The 19,692-nt window shown below is 45.4% G+C and overlaps 1 protein-coding gene across 1 annotated transcript in view; it reads left to right on the top strand.

The window, feature by feature from the left end:
• UBN2 (ubinuclein 2) overlaps positions 1–19,692 on the top strand; it is a 588,508-nt gene that overhangs the window by 420,454 nt on the left and 148,362 nt on the right. Inside the window, exon 13 of the mRNA XM_069231231.1 lies at positions 2,668–2,710. Within this exon, the coding sequence (XP_069087332.1) occupies positions 2,668–2,710 (43 nt within the window). The remainder of the gene's footprint in view (positions 1–2,667; positions 2,711–19,692) is intronic.

Genomic DNA, 19,692 nt, shown 5'->3' with positions numbered 1-19,692 from the left:
TGTGATTTCCAGCAAAGTTGGAGGCTTGCAGGGCATTGTGAGTAAGAAAATGGTGTGGGGTGCATGTGAAACACACCAACCTGGAGTCACTCAGATGTTTAGTTTTCAGATGTGTCTAGGTCTTGTGGACTTTTCTGCATGGCAGCGTCCCAAAGTCCATACAGTGCAGTCCATAAAGTGCAGCACATTCCAAGTGGAACGATTTTGAGAGTTAGCCAAGCTCTCATGGCCCAAATGTAAAACCAAAACCCATAATAATCAAATGTCGTCTTGCTTGCTGTGGGATAAGATGTTTTAGTGTGTGTTGGGGAGAGCTGAAAAACTGTTACCCCCTTCAGTTGGGGTGGGGGCATAACCAGGCCCATGCTGGTTGGTAGCCACAACCTCACTATTTTTTTTTATTTTTTATTTTTACTTTTTTAAACTTTTTTATTTTTGTATTTCTTGGCATGTAGTAGACTTTTGGCCCCCACCCCCTGGGGCTTGGATCAGAGGTAATTGCCCCATCTGCTCACTGGTGGGCAGAACAACTTTGGCCCAATTTATTTGGGGTGGGGGTATGGCCATACCCCCACCCTCTTATTTTGGAGAAAACAAAATCTTCCCTGGTTTCTGGTGGGCTTTCTGCCCCCCCTTGAGGGCAGATGGGCCTTCCAAAAATAGGCCAGTCTGCCCCCAAGGGGGGTGGGGGCAGATATGGCCAACAGTAAGATGCCCCCATGGGGAGCCACCCTTACCCAAGGAGCTGCCCCCCTAAAGAAAACACACACACACACCAATCCCTGGTGCCTAAGTCGTTTCACTCCATGATCCGGCTTCTGAAATGCTCTGAGGCACTTCAAAGGGAAGGAAATTCCTTTCCTTCCCTTTGAAGGCTCCTAGGCCCCATCACATGATCGGGAAAGAAATGCTTTACTTTTCTCTTCTGATCGTGCTAGAAGGTGAGCTTCCACTGCGATGGGGAGGTGGCCTCGGATGAGGTCAGTGCATTATCCTGCGCTGACATCATCAGACGTCACTTGGGGGTGGGGGAGAGGGGTTCGGGGGTGGAAGGTGAAGGGCATCCCTGTCCATCCCTGCCCTGAGGGGTGGGAGGGAAGCCCTCCAAACTCATATCCGAGGACGTAATGGTTACGTCCTCGGCACAGGAACACTGTGCCAGTGGATGTAACCATTACGTCCCCGGCACAGAAGGGGTTAACAACATATCTATGTCCTTTTGTAAAAGGAGCCAAATTTGAACTATGACCAGTCGGGCGACAGCACCCTCTAGAACGCTCCCCAGGGAGGCAGTTTCCCTAATTTTGAGCACAAGTGGAGCAGTGGTATATGAGTTGGGGAGCCTCTTGGGCGAGGAGGTTGGGTCGCATGTGAATCTATGAAAGATACCAATACTGGATAACTGCAGTTACAGATACGGAACTAATTTCCTTATTCGTTAAGGGATCATTCATAGATTCACATGCTTGAATCAGAATAGCAAGCAGTTTCCAGCACTGTTACGAAACAATACAAATAATATTTGCGGATGGTGGGTAATAAAACAATGCAATATAATTACCTTTTGTAATCATAATATATTATAACCAGAATAACAGTTAATAGCATGTAATAACCAAACATATGTAATTTTGTAAAGAAATGTCCCTCTAAATAGAGGCTCACCTTACTAGAATAAGTGCAGTAAAACCGCTTGTCCTACAGCTGCATCTTCTCGGAGTGCTGACTGCAGGCAGCTGTGCTGCGTAAATGTCTTGACATTCTTCCACGTTGCAGCACGGCAAATCTTCTCCAGTGGCACACCGGCAGAAAGAGCAGCTGAGGTGGATACTCCCCGTGTTGAGTCTGCTTTGGCCTTGGCTGTAAGCGATTTACCTGCCTTTGAATGACAAAACTGGATTGTGGTGGAAAGCCATCTTGTGATTATGGTTTGGTAACTGCATACCCTTGATGTGCTTGACTATATGCTACGAAAAGTTGATCAGATTTGCAGATCTTTTCTGTACGATGCAAACAGAATTTAAGGCATCTCTTGAAATCCAGAGTATGAAGCGGTTGCTCAGTAGGGGGTCACTGTATTAAACAAAAGTGCGTAGAATGATTGGTTCATTCAGAGGAAAGTGAATTGGTATTTTTGGAATAAATGGACGATTTGTCCTTAATACGACGTAGTCCTCAGTCAAATGCAATAATGGTTTTTGTATAGTGAAGGCTTGTATCTCACTGACTCTTCTTGCAGAGGTGAGCGCAAACAAGCATTATTACACTCAACACAGGTCATATTAAGACGCCTGGTTGGTAATAGTTCAAATTTGTTCCTTCTATAAAAGAACATTGATATGTTAGAGACTGTTCATTGCCATTTAGGCCTATGGTAATGATACGTACTGCTATGTTATGGTACCCTTGGACTCCCACGTCAATGACTGGGAATGATTCAAGCATGTGAATCTATGAAAGATGCCAATACTGCTGCAATTACAGGTAAGTAACTCATTTTCTACTTATTGATTAGTCATAGGATTATGGGCAGCCTTAGGGAAGTAAGATTGGATGGGGCTAATACTTGAGATACGCATTCTCATTTTGAAATCATTTGGGTGGGTGGGTGTTTGCAATCTTTTTGCTTAAGTCTCTTTTCTCACAAGTTGCTTTCTCTATTGTCAGAGCAAAGAAAAAGGTGATCCTCGCGCCGAAACCCAAAGTGAAGGTTGGTATTCATTGACCTCTCATTCAGCTGTTTTTGTTAAATTCCTCCTTGTATCTCATTTTTAAACTACTTTACCTTTCTCCCCTGCTGAGTGCATTTAGTAAAAGACAAAAGATACATTAAATGGCTGCCAGTTTTGCCAGTTTCTTATCTTCAGAAAATGAGAAAAAAATTGATATGGCAATTAAAAAATAATAATAAAAAAAAAGAAATATTGAGCAGCTAGACACCATCCCTTCCTTGTCCGTACGTTTAGACCCCAAGGCTTAAGAGAATTGTTTATCAATCTTCTCTGCATTCTCAAATACTTGAACCACCCCCACCCTGTGTCAAAGGGAGAATCTCTAAACACTTAAAATGTCTTTATGAATCCAAAGCCCATGGTAAAACTACCCGGTGATGGTGGGATTTCTGCCTATGGACTCAATTTCTGGAACACCACACATTTTGGAATTGAGTGGTCATGTATCTTTTTTATGAAAGGGAAACATTTTTATACTAAACATTTGGCCTTAACTGTATTTTCTTAAAAGCTATCGGTATTTGCCATATTTAGAGTGATTTTCTTCTGGAGAGAAAATTGTGGTTTTCTCTACCGTGCAAAACATTTTGAAGAGATGATGTAGCAAGCGTCATTTCACTTCAGAAGGAGGGAGACTTCAGGGATGCAATAGATCAGAAGAACGACTGCCTATACATTCCAAAGACTCAGGTGTTCTGATGATACCTCATATTTGTTAATGACAAAGTACACCACTAGTTCAAGGTGCATAAAATCCTTACCAAGGTTTTTTTTAAAATGCCTAGAGGCAGGCAGACTGGCTACTGAATGCATATTCAAGACACAAATGACAGCAAGAGATACAAACAGTGATGCAGACACTACACAAGCTAGGGTTCTCCAAAAAGTTAGAGAAATCATCCTTTCGCATGGGACAAGTTAAGCATGTTCTTGGAAGTGACACTGAACTCATAGGCAGCAAAAGCTTACCTTGTACCCAGGAGGTAAAGGACATTAAAATACCAAAATCTCCTATACCTGAAAGGTCAGTCTCTGACAGTGAGGACAGTAATACAACTAATGGGTATGATGGCCTCATGCATCCTCTCATATCACAGGAAAAAATGTACACATGCCTTATCTAGGAGTAGATGAACAACAGATGGTCACAAGCCACGGGGAGTTGGAAGCATCTAGTGGTTGTCACAGGGACGAAGCATCTGGAAATAAGCTGGTGGAACACACAAAACGTTACTGTGGGGGAAACCTTTCCAGCGATTAACTTCTGCAGTTGCCTTCACCATGGACCCATCCCACATAGAAGTGCAAATGGAAAACCTAAAGATAAGAGCCTTGTAGAGTCCAGCAGACGTAGTATGCTCACACCTATAGGTACTCCAGTCTGTGTCCTGGCATAACTGCAAATACATAAGGGCATGGTGGTTCTAAGAACTAGCCCCCACTAAGGTGGTATCACATTTTAAACTTTAACCAAACCATAATCTACCGTTTTTCTTTCAGAACCCAAATACACATGCTAAAAGTGCCGTGCACACTTCAGACATGCAAAGGACACTCATGTACTGTCTCTAAGAGTGACATACCGTAAGAAAGGGGAACTTACCTCTTCGTCTCCTTCAAAAGGATGACTAAAGGCACATCAGTAACCTTTTGAACCATTGCACGACTGAGTCTGCTAATAATACAAACTTACTACACTAAAGCGGGGGAAACACTACCAACGAAGCCCTGGGCACACTAAACGAGGTAAAAAAAAAAAAACTGCCCTTCCTGGCGTATCAGCGACATCGGTATGGCCGCACAATGGTCATCGATACAGATGCTCACAAAATATTACTGTGTGGACCTCTAGATACACAAGGAGCACAGGCTGGACACAGGGTACTTAAGGGCTTGTTTGCAAATTCCAGGGCATTTCAATCTGACCACCCCAAGGAGACAGATTCTGCTACAGAATCAAGGAACAGCATATGAATCCAGAAAAAGATTCAAGCTTAAAAACTAATTGGTTACCTATCAGTAGGAGTAATTTTTGAAGCTTGAAGAGTTTTCTGGCTTAATATGTAACCAAGTCACCTCCCCAGAAATGATGGGCAAACTGACAGTCAGCAACTAATCAGGAAATGTTCTGAAGATGGTAACCACATGCAGGAACTTCCGGGGTGGTAAGTGTGAGAAAGACAGTAATGAACTCAATACAAGAAACAAAACCATTCAGGAAGGGAACGCAAGTCTTTATTTCCTTACAGCAGCTAGCTAGAGTTCACCCATGTCCAAGGGAACCATGGCACCATGGATAGCAGAGGCAAAACAAACATGTTATGAAAAGGTGAAGCTGGAGGAGAAGTCGTGGGCTCATTAAAAAAGGAAGGATGGTATAACACTTGCCTTCTATTCAAAAGTCACCATTATCAACATAAATAAGGCAGCAACATGGTCCTACAAACATATTCACGAGGACGCTGTTTTGTGGACATTCAACTCAAGGGAGAGGCACAGGTCTGACAAAGTTCTAAAGCTCCTGTTTGCTGGCACACACTCATCTAAGCCTATCTGTGTGGGAGGGCAGTACCTCACAACATGTGAATTCAGAAAAGATTAATGCTGAAAAATAAATTGGCTATTTACATAAGGAGTTTTGCAACCTCAAGAATGTACTAGATTTATATATGTGCCCCTTCCTCCTCCCCGTAAAAAAGTGCCCTAAGGGAGCACACAGGAGGGGCTTATATAGACAATAGGAAACAAAGGAAAAGATCTAAATAGGGGGGGAAAGATTGGGAAGATGGTGACCCCAAACCGACGCTTTCAGGCCATATGTCTTGCATCACTAGAGGAAGTGCTTGCCACTAAATGGCACTCCATTAACTCCCACAGTGCAAGAAAAGGCTAGAGGAGAAATATTTGATCCATCCCCTAAGTGGCAGAATACTTTACAGCGTATGCTTCCAGAATAATCTCAAAATTTGATTTCTCAACTGGTACAAGGGTCACTGCAGCAAATGAAATATAGAAAAAATGGACTCTTACCTAAGACTGTCTTACTTCATTAAAATATCCCTCACAGACTTTGTTCATGCCTATAAATGATCACCATTGATGTATACTCAAAGGTACATGGAGGTCATCAATGTCATGTAGGACCCATCGAAGTGCCAATGAAGTGGTCCAACAGTGTTTGGGTTAAGGATACCTTGAACTTTTACGGCTTTAGAGGAAGCCTCTTAATAGACTACGTGGCAAAAGTCACACTAATCCTCCTGTCATACACTGCAGCACAGTCAGTTTGGTGGTTGCACTAAATTAGGCCTTAGTTATTAACTGTACATTTGTTAGTTTTCATTGTTGAGATCTCCATTGACAACCCTAGGACATGAATTGGCTTGCCCATGCCTGGAATCCAGAGTTCATTAGAAAATCCAATTTAAAATACAAAAAAGGCAACCTATTTAAATGAAATATTAGTCAAAGTGTCTTGTATTTTCTCTAAAAAGAAAAGCCAGTTTAAAGTAGTTTAAAATAAGTGGCTAAATCAGATGACCAGCAAAATCTCTTTCAGTTTTGGCAATGTAGCCACATTGGTTTAAACTATGGAAGGCTGATAAACTGACATTGCAGTTTTAAGGAACTCCAATATTTTAGAATCCCCTTGTGCCCATCAATGGGACTTGCTTCAGTTGTTTCTCATTCTTAAAAATAGGATCCTGGAGCACTGATCTCCACCATCCATGCATTTTTTCACATGTCAATTATTCTAAACCTTTGTTAAAAGTGTTCACTTGATATCGTTTGAAACTTGGAATGTGCTTCTTTTTTGAGCAAAAACGTCGCCCTCTCTCCACGATAATGCCATCTCTTTTTTGAGACGTGCTCCTCATGCCAGGAAAAAGACGGGTCCTTATGAATAGTTCATTTAATATCTTCTGGATACCCATTTTCATACAGCCTGTTTTCCCGATGTATTTATTAGTAGAGAGAAAGATGTAGCTCTTTTGTCTTCACAAAGATGGACTTTGGGAATCTCTCTGAAAAGTCTGGTGCGAGAGTACAAAGTGGTTCTCCCAGCAGACCTCCAGCCGCTATTTCTCAGGGGTGAGCCAAAAGAAGATCTCTTTATGGGAAACTGTGCCTTTCTGGCCCAACATTAAGGTCCATGACCTTGACAGCAGGTATAGTGACCATTATCTTAATGTCTAGGAGACATTTGATGCTGAGGGAGTCTACAACGTTAAAGCATACAGTTATCTACTTCTCCACCTGTTTGCAGAAATGATCAGTCTTGTTTAGATCGTGTATTCCATCCAGCATCGAACTGATAGTACTGTTGGAATCTAGATTTTGCCCTTCTGGGCGCGTGCGCCCGACTCTGGCCTACCGCGTGGAAGCCTGATGGATCGGACTCCATTTTGATTCTGCCCTCAGTGCCACACGAAGTTCCCATATACAGACCAACATCTGGTTTGTAATTTGTGCCCTTCTCCAGACCACCGAGAAGAAGGTTTCGCCCCAAGAAGCCCTTAAGAGATCGCAGAGCCCGAAGATTAAAAATGGCATAGAAAAGAACAGAACATCTCGACGTCGTGGAAGAACAGGCGCGTACAGCAGTCTCCATCCGAGAGACCAACTCCGAGCAAGAATTAGAAGAAGGTAGGCCTATCACTGCTGGCCAGCACATGAGTACGTCTGACCCTACGCCCATATATAAAAAAAAAACTACAGAAGGCCTTGGTTACACCACTCCTGGAATGCTATGGTTCAGCCTGAAAAGAGACTGTTGTTGACCGACCTTGGGGTTTGGCGCCAAAAAAGGCCACTCCTCGGTCCACTTCGGAGTTTAGCAAGACAGTTAACAGTTCCACTTCGGACTCTGTAAACGTCCTCACTCCTCGGAGTCAAAGATTCGACGCCCTGCTTCGGAGCTGAAACAGCCGACTTCATTTTCGGGACCGAAAAAGATTTAGACTTTGGAACCAAAAAAATCCTCATACACAGAGGAGCAAGGACTTTCGAAAACACTTAAACAAATCTCAAAGCTGATGCAAGAATCTTACAAGCCTTCTGATGAGGACACAGAGATTCAGCCAGAGGTTATGGATGAAAGGCAATTGTAGAAAGTTGGCTCTGTGTATATACTACCTGAAAGTGAGAGATAGTGTGCACAGAGTCCAAGGGTTCAGCTTAGTAGTTGATAGTGGCAAAATGAGATAATAGTTATGCACTATTTTGTGGTAGTGTGGTCGAGCAGTAGGCTTATCAGAGGGTAATGTTAAGAATTTGTTGTACACACAATAAATGAGAGCACACACTCAAAGACTTAGCTCCAGGCCAATAGCTTTTTATATAGAAAAATATTATTTTCTTAATTTACTTTAGAACCACAAGATTAAAATTTTAGGTAAGTATATAAATTGTAAGGTATTTCACACAGATAAGTATAGAACTGTGATTTAAAACAGTAGTACACACAGTTTTGGTTAAAATGGCAAGCTATTTTAAAAGTGGACACAGTGCAAAAATCAACAGTTCCTGGCAGAGGTAAGTAATCGTTAGTTTCTCAGGTAAGTAAAGCACTTACAAGTTCAGTCTCCTGGGGATAGGCAGCCCACTGTTAGGGGGTTCAAGGCAACCCAAAGCCACAGCACCAGCAACACAGGGCCGGTCAGATGCAGTGGTCAAAGGAGGGCCCAAACAACATAGGTGCCTTTGGAGAACAGGGGTGCTCTAGTCGCAGTCTGCTAAGTACCTGCGTCCTCGGAGAGCAGACTTGGGGGGCTTGTAGAGCACGAGGGTGGATTGGGAGGGGGGCGGACAAGCACACAAAACACACCTTCAGCGGCACAGGAGCAGCCGGGTGCAGTGTGCAAAGTAGGTGTCGGGTTTGCTGTCGAAAGCAATGGAGTGACCCAGGGGCCACTGTGGCGATGCAAGCAGGGCGGGCACAGGGGGGCTTCTCGGCTATGATGAGGGGCGCCTGCTGGTCACTCCTGCACTGGTAGGTGGTTCCTCTCGGTCCTGGGGGCTGCGGGTGCAGTGCTTGGTCCAGGCATCGGGTTCCTTTGTTACCAGGCAGTCACGGTCGGGTGGAGCCGGGGGAGCCTCTGGATCCTCTCTGCAGGTGTCTCTGTTGGGGTGCAGGGAGGTCGACTCAGGTTGTCGGAGTCACCTGGGAGTCCTCTCTGCAGTGTTGGTTTCTCCAAACTCGAGCCGGGGGTCGTCTGGTGTAAAGTGTGAAGACTCACGCTTCTGCTGGGAAGTTAGCGTCTCTTTAAAGTTGGTTTCTTGTTGCTGTTTTTGAACAGAACCGCTGTTCTCGGGCGGTTCTTGGTCCTTTGGGTGCAGGTCAGTCCTCTGAGTCGTCCTCAGAGGTCGCTGATCCTGCTGGATGCATCGCTGTGCAGGTTCTTTGAGTCTGGAGACAGGCCGGTAGGGCTGGGGCCAAGTCAGTTGTTGTCTCCGTCGTCTGTGCGGGGCTTTCTGGTCAGCAGTCCTTCTTTGTGTAGGCTGCAGGACTCTGATTTCCTGGGTTAAGGGTAGCCCCTAAATACTCAATTTAGGGGTGTGTTTAGGTCTGGGGGGCAGTAGCCAATGGCTACTGTCCTGGAGGGTGGCTACACCCTCTGTGTGCCTCCTCCCTGTGGGGAGGGGGGGCACATCCCTATCTAAATTCCCATTGGGGGGAATCCCCAAAACAAGATGGAGGATTTACTAAGGCAGGGGTCACCTCAGCTCAGGACACCTTAGGGGCTGTCCTCGCTGAGGAGGTGGTTACTCCCTGTTTTTCTCATTATCTCTTCTGGACTTGCCGCCAAAAGTGGGGGCTGTGTCTGGGGGGGCAGGCATCTACCCTAACTGGGGTACTCTGGGGCATTGTAACACGAAGCCTGAGCCTTTAAGGCTCACTGCTTAGTGTTGCAGTTCCTGCAGGGTGAGGTGTGAAGCACCTCCACCCAGTGCAGGCTTTCTTCCTGGCCTCAGAGAGCACAAAGGCTCTCACCCCAGAGGGTCAGAAACTTGTCTCAGTAGCAGGCTGGCACAGACCAGTCAATCCTGCACTGAAGGATTGGGTAAAATACAGGGGGCATCTCTAAGATGCCCTCTTTGTGCATTTTGTTAACACTGACAGTGTGGGTTTATTATTCTGAGAAGTTTGATACCAAACTTTCCAGTATCCAGAGTAGCCATTATGGAGCTGTGGACTTCGTTTTGACAAACTCCCAGACCATATACTTAATATGGCCACACTGTACTTACAATGCCTAAGAATGGACTTAGACACTGTAGGGGCATATTGCTCATGCAGCTATGCCCTCACCTGTGGTATAGTGCACCCTGCCTTAGGGCTTTAAGGCCTGCAAGACGGGTGATTTACCTATGCCACAGGCAGCATTTTGTGTGCATGGCATCCTGAGGGTGATGCCATGTCGTCTTTGCCTTTTTCTCCCCACCAACACACAATCTGCAATGGCAGTGTGCATGTTAGGTGAGGGGTCTCTTAGGGTGGCACAACACATGCTGCAGCCCTTAGGGACCTTCCCTGGTCACAGGGCCCTTGGTGCCACAAGGGACTTACCTGTGTGCCAGGGGTGTGCCAGTTGTGGAAACAATGATTCATTTTTATAAAAGAACACTGGTGCTGGGGCCTGGTTAGCAGGGTCCCAGAACAGTTCTTAGTCAAGTCAGCATCAATATCAGGCAAAAAGTGTGGGGGTAACTGCAACAGGGAGCCATTTTCCTACAATAATCTAGAATCCATATACATAAAGAGACTGGCAGAATTATTACTGCACCTCCTTTAAAAACTAAAAGAAAGCTGGCTTTTCGAGCGGAATTAGACTCTACTCAACCACCAGCAAAAGTTCAAAAACAAAAGCAGGACCAGCACCTGTCCCTACTTCTCCTCATTCTCCACAGCTTTCTTTTTCACCTCCACACAATAGTCCACCACCATTGCCTTCTCCACCATACTCCCAATACTCTCATGGAGATACAGTGGATCCTTGGGATCTATATGACCCAGATCCTATTCCGGATAATGATCTCGACCTATACCCCTCCAAGCCTTCTCCACCAAAGGACACTACTGCCTACACTCAAGTCGTTTCTAGGGCAGCTGCTTATCATTGGGTGCTTATTGTTCAACACTCTGTCTTCCACTCACTCTAGATACCAGTGCCGCCCCATGTTACCTGGAATGGTCAAACATGCCGATCACATTTTTAGTGAGCCCGCCAAAGCTAGAGTAATTACTCCCAGAATTGACAAAAAATACAAATCTGCTCCTAGAGAGCCAGATTACATCACACATCAAGTTCCTCCAGACTCAGTAATGGTGAGTGCGGCTAGGAAAAGAGATAGCCAGTCATCAGGGGATGCTCCTCCCCCTGATAAGGCGAGTAGAAAGTTTGATGCTGCTGGCAAGAGTAGCCACGCAAGTGGCTAACCAATGGCAAACTGCAAATTTGCAAGCACATTTTTCCAGATATGATAGAGCCCACTGGGATGAGATGCAACAATGCATACAACACCTCCCAAAAGGGCATCAAAAGAGAGCACAACACGTTGAAAAAGAGGGACAGGCCATAAGTAACAACCAGTTAAGGTCTGCCCTCGATGCTGCTGATACAGCTGCAAGGAGTGTAAATACTGCCATTACAATAAGAAGGCATGCATGGTTACGCTCATCTGGTTTTAAACCAGAAATTCATCAGGCAGTACTTAACATGCCTTTTGATTTTATTTATTTTAATTTTAATTTTTTATTTTTAAACACTTATTTGGGCCTGATGTAGATACCACCATTGAATAACTAAGAAAAGACTCTGATACTGCCAAAGCAATGGGAGCATTATATCCCACACCATTTAGAGGCTCCTTTGGCAGGCTCCAATTCAGAGAAGGATTTAAGCCACAATCCTCTGAAGCTTCTATCTCCCAGGCAAAGCAGGGGCAACAGCAGCAACAATATCAAAGAGGGGGAGTTTAGAGGGTCCTATGAAGGACAATATTTCAGAAACAGAGGCAAGTTCCAAGCCTCAAAACAAGCCACTACACCATCCAAACAGTGGCTTCTTTCCCACCCCTCCACCACACACATCTCCTGTGGGAGGAAGACTACAGCAATTCCACTCTCATTGGCCAAGTATCACACACCGGCAATTAGGTGTTATCTATTATCTGCAATGGCTATTGCCTAGAATTAATCTCCACCCCTCCAAACAGTCCACCACGTTACCACAAACTGTCCCCAGAACACAACGTTCTGTTGCAACAGGAGGTACAATCCCTACTAATAAAACAAGCAATAGAATTGGTCCCACATTCTCAGCAAGGAACAGGAGTATACTCACTATACTTCCTTATTACCAAAAAAAGATGGTACTCTAAGGCCTATCCTAGACCTCAGGCCTCTCAATCTATACATCCTGTCAGAACATTTTCACATGATAACTCTGCCGGATGTCATTCCACTACTACAGAAACAATATTACATGACTTCTAAGATGCGTATTTCCATATACCTATCCATCCAGCTCACAGAAAATACCTCAGGTTTGTCATAGCTGGAAAACATGACTAGTTCAAAGTTTTGCCGTTCGGCATAACAACAGCTCCAAGAGTGTTAAAAAATGTCTGGCAGTAGTAGCAGCCTACCGAAGAAGACAACACATTCACGTCTTTCCATATCTAGATGATTGGCTAATAAAATAAGCAATTTCACACAATGCCCACAACACACTCAGTATGTAATAGACACCCTGCATACAATAGAGTTCGCTCTAAATTATCAGAAATCACACCTTCAACCAGCACAGGTACAACCTTACCTAGGTGCTATTCTAAATACTCAAAAAGCCCTTGCATATCTAAATACACAAAGGACACAGGCTTTCCAAAATTTAATTCCACATATTCATCCAAATCAACAATACACTGTAAGATTTATCATGAAAATTCTAGGGATGATGGGATCTTGCATAGCCATAGTTCCACATGCAAGACAAAACATGAGGCCTTTACAACAATGTCTCACAACAATGGTCTCAGGCACATGGTCAGCTTCAAGATCTAGTGTTGATGGACCGTCAAACGCAGATTTCAATGGTGGACTCTCAGCAATCTAATGAAGGGGCGGTCATTTCAAGACCCTGTGCCTCAGACCATAAGAACAGACGCATCAATGATAGATTGAGGAGCTCATCTCAACAATCATACCATTGAAGGGGATTGGGATCCCAAACAGAAACAATTTCACATAAACAACCTAGAATTATTGGCTGTGTTCCTTGCCCTGAAATTGTTTCAACCCCTTCTCAAACAGAAGACTGTTCTGATAAAAATAGACAACATGACGACCATGTATTACCTCAAAAAACAGGGCGGGACACATTCATCTCAGCTGTCTCTGCTAGCCCAGAGAATATGGAAATGGGCAACTCACAATGACGTTAATCTATTAGCAGAATATATTCCTGGAATAGACAATCAGTTAGCGGATCTCCTAAGCAGGAATCACCAACAAACTCATGAATGGGAGATTCACTCCCAAGTACTTCAAAAGTACTTCCAAAAGTGGGGAACACCACCACCATACTGCCATACGCTTTTCCCCCTCCCACGCCTTCCCTTTCTGGTCATCAAACTACGTCAGACATCTCTGACCATGATACTCATAGCCCGTGACTCGAAAACACTTCTTCGAAGAAAAACAACTTGTAACACTCAGAGCCCAACACTCGATGGCAGAAGTATATGCACAGCATGTGAATCTGCAGCTACACATGCCATCGAACGTATAACAGATGTACACTGGGTAAGTGACATTTTCCATATATATTTTAGGTACCAGAATCAATACGATCAGGTAAGTACATTTTTCAAGAAAAATACTTTCAGGTTTCGAAATTGTTCAGACGCAGCAATGTTATCGTATGGCAGAAAAACAAGTACTGCATACAGGTATAGTACAGCAACTTACAGGACCAATCTCCTATACTTAGTGTATGGGGCAAGGTCCAAGGCCCCACTAACAGGTCACACCAGGGGGTACTGGGGTGGCCGGGTGCAGTACAGTGTTGGTTGCCCAATGTTAGTCAGTGGGGTTCAGCCCAGTTGAAAAGAGGCTGTATGTTTAGACAGGGAGTCTAATCGAGGAGAATCAACAGGTAAGTTCAAGTCTTGAGTTGCTTTGGGATGTGGGGACACCTTGGGTCCTCTTTTCCAGGGATGACAGGGGTGTCCTGAGAAGTCTGGTTTTCTCCACTGGGAGCAATTGCGGTTAAGTAGGCCTGCGGGCAGAGGCTGCAGGTGTCGTCTGAGTCCACAGTGGGCATGACCAAGGTGGGTTCTGTCTCTGGAGGGCTGGGGGACCAAATTAGTACCGTTGGCCCATTTCAGCTCGTTCGAGGCAGCACAGGTGCAGTGGTGCTTTCCAGTGCCAGGTTTTTGTGGTCCTAAGTCCTCTCAGGTCTCTTGGGGTGCCTGTAAGATGCTTCTCTCGTTTGAGTGAAGCCAGATCTGCATACCAAGGGTAGTTGGCTTCTTTGAAGCCAACCTGCCTTGGAATGCAGGTAATCCTGTTGGGAGCAGGCTTTTGTTCCTGTCCACCTGAGAGCAAAGGTTCATACCCTTGGGGGTCAGAAGCATGTCTGGTGGTGGCAGGCTGGCTAAAACTAGTCAGTTTCCACACTGAAAGTTAAGTTTTCAGTCGGCACCTTTAAGGTGCCCTCTGCGTGCATGTATTAAGAAATCCATCACTGGCATCAGTGAGGGTTTATTAATATGAGATGTTTCATGCCAACTATCTCTATTTTTAGTGAAACCATCATGTAAATGGGGAACACATAATGACCAGTGTCCAGCACGTGTATTTAAAATGGCTTCCCTGTGCACTTACTATGTCAGATAATCAACAAAGACCTAGCAGGGCCACATCTGCTCTTGCAGATATGTCCTCACATGTAATATAATGCACCCTGCCTTAGGGCTGTAAGGTTTGCTGTAGGGGTGACTTAAATATATTGCATGCAGTCTTAAGGGACATGGCACACAGGCTGTGTGTCATTTTGTTTTTTCACTTTTATCTGCATCAAGACATGCAGCCTACAAGGGCAGTCTGCATGTTGTAGGTGAGGGGTACCTGAGGGTGGCACAATACATGGTGCAGCCCTTTGAGACCGTCTTTGGTATCCAGCCCCTAGGTACCAAGTGTACCATTTACTAGGGACTTATAGGGGACCAAAGGTATTGCCATTTGGGGAACATCTGCACATTTTCAGGGAATGAGATGTGGCACTGGGGACCTGGTTAGCAGGAACTCAGTGTACTTTCTGTCAAAATTGCATCGAATATTAGGCAACAAGTGGGGGTGAACATGCCAAAAAGGGGCACTTTCCTACACCAAGTTTTTTAAACATTGTTCTGGGACAATGTTTAGCTCCTGCATTTCCAAAGGTAGCAGCATTTCACAAAAAAGAGGCCTCCTGACCATCATCCTTTATTTTCTTTAGTTAAGTCTTCCTACAGTCTCTGTAATTTTATTTGTTGTAAAAAACATGTCATGCTCTGGCACAGTTTTCCTGACAAGGAGAACAAACATCCTAACTCTGTAGTCATTGAAGTGTGTGTCATGCCTGCAGCAGTGATGAAAATGGCCAGTGCTTTCACCCTGCTAGGCAAAAATAATAGAATCCTATGTTTTGTGAGATCCTCAATGACCATCATTAGTCCAGTGACTATTACTTTGGTATTGTTGTAAGGTGTTTTGTCTCCAGCTCAGTACCTTTAACTGTAACTTAAAAGGAATCCTGAAAATTCCATTTTCACGCAACACACTGTTAGGTTATGAAAAAAACATTCATGTATAGCAGCATCACTAGAGGGTGCCACTATAGTGTTAGAAACATCCATCAGAGCTAAGGGCAGCCATCAACCAACTGTGGCTAGCGTGAACCCAGCCCAGTGGAGAGAAGTATAGAGGAGCTAAAAGTCTTGAGACAAACAGCTGCTGAATATTGTGTGAAATGACTTGTGCTGCTGTAGATAACATCCTTTGCACACTTTTGTTCATGACTGTGCTGACGGTGGGTTTTGATCGCTAGGACTAGTCTTCGGAACTGGGGAAGTTTGAATCTCCTCTGAGACTTCCTCCTCATATGAAACAACAGATAAAACCAGTCCCACCTCATTAGCAGGGGCAGTGCATTTACTACCTGTATTTTTTATTCACTGAGAAAAGAAGAATGTTCCAGCCAATTCTAGACCTTTGATCAGTGAATCACTGCATCATTTTGTAGCCTTTCAAAATGATAACTTTCCAGCATGTCAGTCTGCAGCTCTGCATTGACATAGTGGCGCCTGTTTGCCACATCCCCACCCAACCAGCACACCCTCGAGTAACCCAGGTCTGTGATAGGTGCAATGGATTACTGGATCACCGTATTGCCCCTTGGGGTGACAACAGCCCCACATGTGGCAGTACACCTTTGCCCCTCAGCATTATAGAAGATTTGCAACTTGTGGAGACTGGCTGGTGAGAAGTAGAAAGCAATGCCTCACACTCACCCAACAGTTGGTGTTTCACCTCTACACATTAGGGTTCTTAATCAGTGCCAAAATAGCTTCATCCTTGTCATCAACTCATGCAACCGTACTGAAGATAACAAGAAAATCCTATCTGAGAACAGACAAGTGATAGCATTTCAACAGCTGCTACCACTTTACTGGATGTCATTTTGTGAACATTGAGAATAATTAAACTCTTGGGCATCTTGTATAGCTTTAGTACCAAAAGGGCATCTGCCCTCGTTCAGATGATGGTCACTAGCAATTGCTCAGTATGATAACCTAGTTCACCACTAACAATTATGATAAAACAGCAGTAACTTGCTAATAGTCAAGTCAGTTCTCAACCCACTCACCCAGCTGCCCACCCACACCCCTGTCAAAGCTGCAAGTGGCTATCAAGATATGCATTTCCCCAATATGTTTTGGAGCTTGTCTTTAAAACTGACAATCCATGGCGCTTGGTCTCAGCAGCAAAGTCTGCCCATCAGTGTGCTTTATTGATGAAGTTCCAGTTTGTGCTTGGGGCATTTTACTAGCTGGTTCTGATGGACTTCTAACCGCAAATTCCTCACCTTGGAATATCTCCCAGGAGTCGGACTGGATCCAGAAAATCTTGTGCAGTATTTCTGTGAGCTGATAAGTAGCATCCGTCAGCTCTGTGTTGACGTTGTCATCATCGGAAATTGTCAGATTCTCATATCTGTGCCGCCTTGGCGCTCTGGCATCAGTTCCTTTCTTTCCGCAGCAACAGCGTGGGCCAGGAAAGCCACCTTTGTCACTTTTTAACCACTTTTTTTTTCAACTTCTCTCAACTTTTTTGACCAGTTGCTCCCAGTGTGCTACGGTCTTCTCCCCTACTAAATCTACAGAGTTTAAGCCATACAGCGAAGGTCACAGACAGATGTGTGTGATATCCCCACTTTTTCTGCCTCCAGTGCTTGGGGGCAGGCCAGGACACCAAGGCTTGTGCCCAGTGCAAGACTATGCACTCCCAGGCGATTTACTAGTGAGCAATGAAGCTCATGGCAGAAGGTGGTTCCCTGTCATTCCATTACCCTGGGAGATCTCTGCACTGTTCCAACAGACTATCATCTTGCCGCTGAGACTTCTTCCATTAAGTGGAGTAAGTTCAAGAAGTTAACGGAGCGTTCTTTGCTTTCCTGTCCAAATGCGCTTTGAGGTCTCACTCCTGCACTCCACTTGTAAAGTTAGCATCTGGACCTGCTATGCCCTACCGTGAGTTCCCTGCAGCCAAAGCGGAAGTTGCCCAGTTGAAAGCATTCTACAACGCCATTCAAATCATCTTTGGGCAAGCAACACTCTCTGGTGCGGCTTCGAGTCCCACGGATCCATAAGATACCTCTGCTGTGTTATTGCTGGCAGATTTTTCCCCCAACGCCAGCCAGGCCCTCTGGATCTGTCCCCAGATTAGGTTTGATGCCAACGTAGGTGCCAGAACCCACCCTAGCCCAAGTCTCTCCGGCACCAACCCCAGTGCCACTAGCATCTGTGGATGACTAACCCTTCCTGATCTCAGACTCTGTGTGCGCAGCTCTGATGCTGGAGCTATCCAGACCTTTTCAACCCCTGGACTTGCTGCCTCTGGACAGGCCCTTTCTTCCTGAGCGGGGAGATGAAGATGGGTATGGCCCATTTGAAAATGACCCTGACCACAAAGAAAACTGATACAAGGGTCTAGGTGATGCCAGTGGCATACAAGACTCTGGCATGCTTTCCCCTCTGGGCCTAATTTCAGGAGAGTTGTATCTTTTGTGACAGTTGTGCACAGAGTAGCAGACGTCCTTTACGTATAGCTGCCAGCAGTTGAGGTGAAGGCCACCGTGTTCAGAGGTGTACTTCTCATAAGGGCGATCTCTGGTGAGCTTTTGCTTCCCTTTAAATAGGTCCTCACTGACATTCTGTTATGCACTGTGTTGTTGCCAGTCACCATTGTCCCGCCCCAGGAGACCCAGATTTCCTCTCCCAGCATTCCTCCACTTAGAGCTTGGTGGTATAGGCCTCACCAGCCAAGGTCAACCCAAGCACGTTCCCTTTAACATCACCAGATAGGGAATCTAAGAGGATGGACACTTTTGGAAAGTGAAGTTGATCTTCCGCCATCTTGGCCTTGCGCTTTGTGAACACTGCATGTCTCTAGGGCCAATATTCCCATGGTCTGTGGGACTTTGTTGCTCAGCTGCTTCCCATGCTTCTTGAGGGCCGCAGTATCCTGAACGAAGCCTCGGGACACAGTGAAATTTGCCATTGGATGTGGACTGGACACCACAGACCCAGAGCAGTGCCATGGCCTCTATGGTGGTGGTCTGCCTGGTTGCAATAATGGGGGATGTTCTAGAATCCTCAATTATCATGCCGTTAAATGGTTTCTGCTTGTCTGTCAACAAATCCGACACAGCATTTAAGCCTTTTTGGGAAAACCAAACCACACCAGGTCCCTGGGCGTGTCTCTGGATTCCTGCTAACAGCTGTCCTTTTGCCTCCTCTTCAGCCGTGGTCATGGCACCTATGAGTGTTCTCAATACCAGTCTTACCCCATGAGACCAGCAGGCTGCCCAGCCTTTTTTGGTCGGGCTCAAGGATCCCAGAAAGGAAAATGGTGTTGTACCCAGAGTGTAGTCCAGTCCCATGCCCCTCGGACTCCCACAGTCTACAAGCCACTTTACTGAGCCCTCCACCAAACTCAGTCAAACTGTAGGTGCCAGGATCCAGCACCTCCTGCCACATTGGAGCAACATGTCCACCAGGAAGTGGGTTCTCCAAATTGTGCAGGAGTTATACCCTCTCATTCCTGGACACTCCTCCACCTTTACCACCATCCCCAGAATAGCTGATGGAGCACCCTCTTGACTTGCTCCGTCAGGAAGTGCAAGCTCTATTAGGCCAAAAGAGCCATTGAGAGGGTCCCAGCACCAGCGATTGGGCATGATTGGTATTTTCACTACTTTCTGGTGCCTAGAAACAACACAGGTATCGCCCCATACTAGATCTGCATCCTCAACACTTTCTACAGAGAGAGAAGTTCAAGATGCTCAGCTTGGCTCAGGTTCCGTATGCCCTGAAGACTGGTAGCGTTGGACTTGGAGGATACATATTTCCACCTCCCTGTTTTGCAGGCTCACATGCGTAACGTGGTTCACAGTGGGCCGCAAGCATTTCCAGTTCGTGTCTCTCACCTTCAGCCTTACCAGTGCCCCTGGCTATTAGCGAAAGTGATGGCAAAGGTTGCAGCACATCTTTGTAGGTCAGGCAATCAATCTTTTCTTACCTAGGTGCCTGGCTGCTGAAGGCAGGCTCTCCCTAGGCTGTTGTTACCCACTTCCAGACTACAGTAAACCTTTTGTTCTTGGTGAGGTACATTATCAATATGCCAGAGTCA

The sequence above is a fragment of the Pleurodeles waltl genome, chromosome 4_2, assembly GCF_031143425.1.
Source record: "Pleurodeles waltl isolate 20211129_DDA chromosome 4_2, aPleWal1.hap1.20221129, whole genome shotgun sequence".
Lineage (NCBI taxonomy): Eukaryota > Metazoa > Chordata > Amphibia > Caudata > Salamandridae > Pleurodeles > Pleurodeles waltl.
The sequence above is the reverse complement of the archived record's forward strand: the minus strand, read 5'-3'. Positions and strand labels throughout refer to the sequence as shown.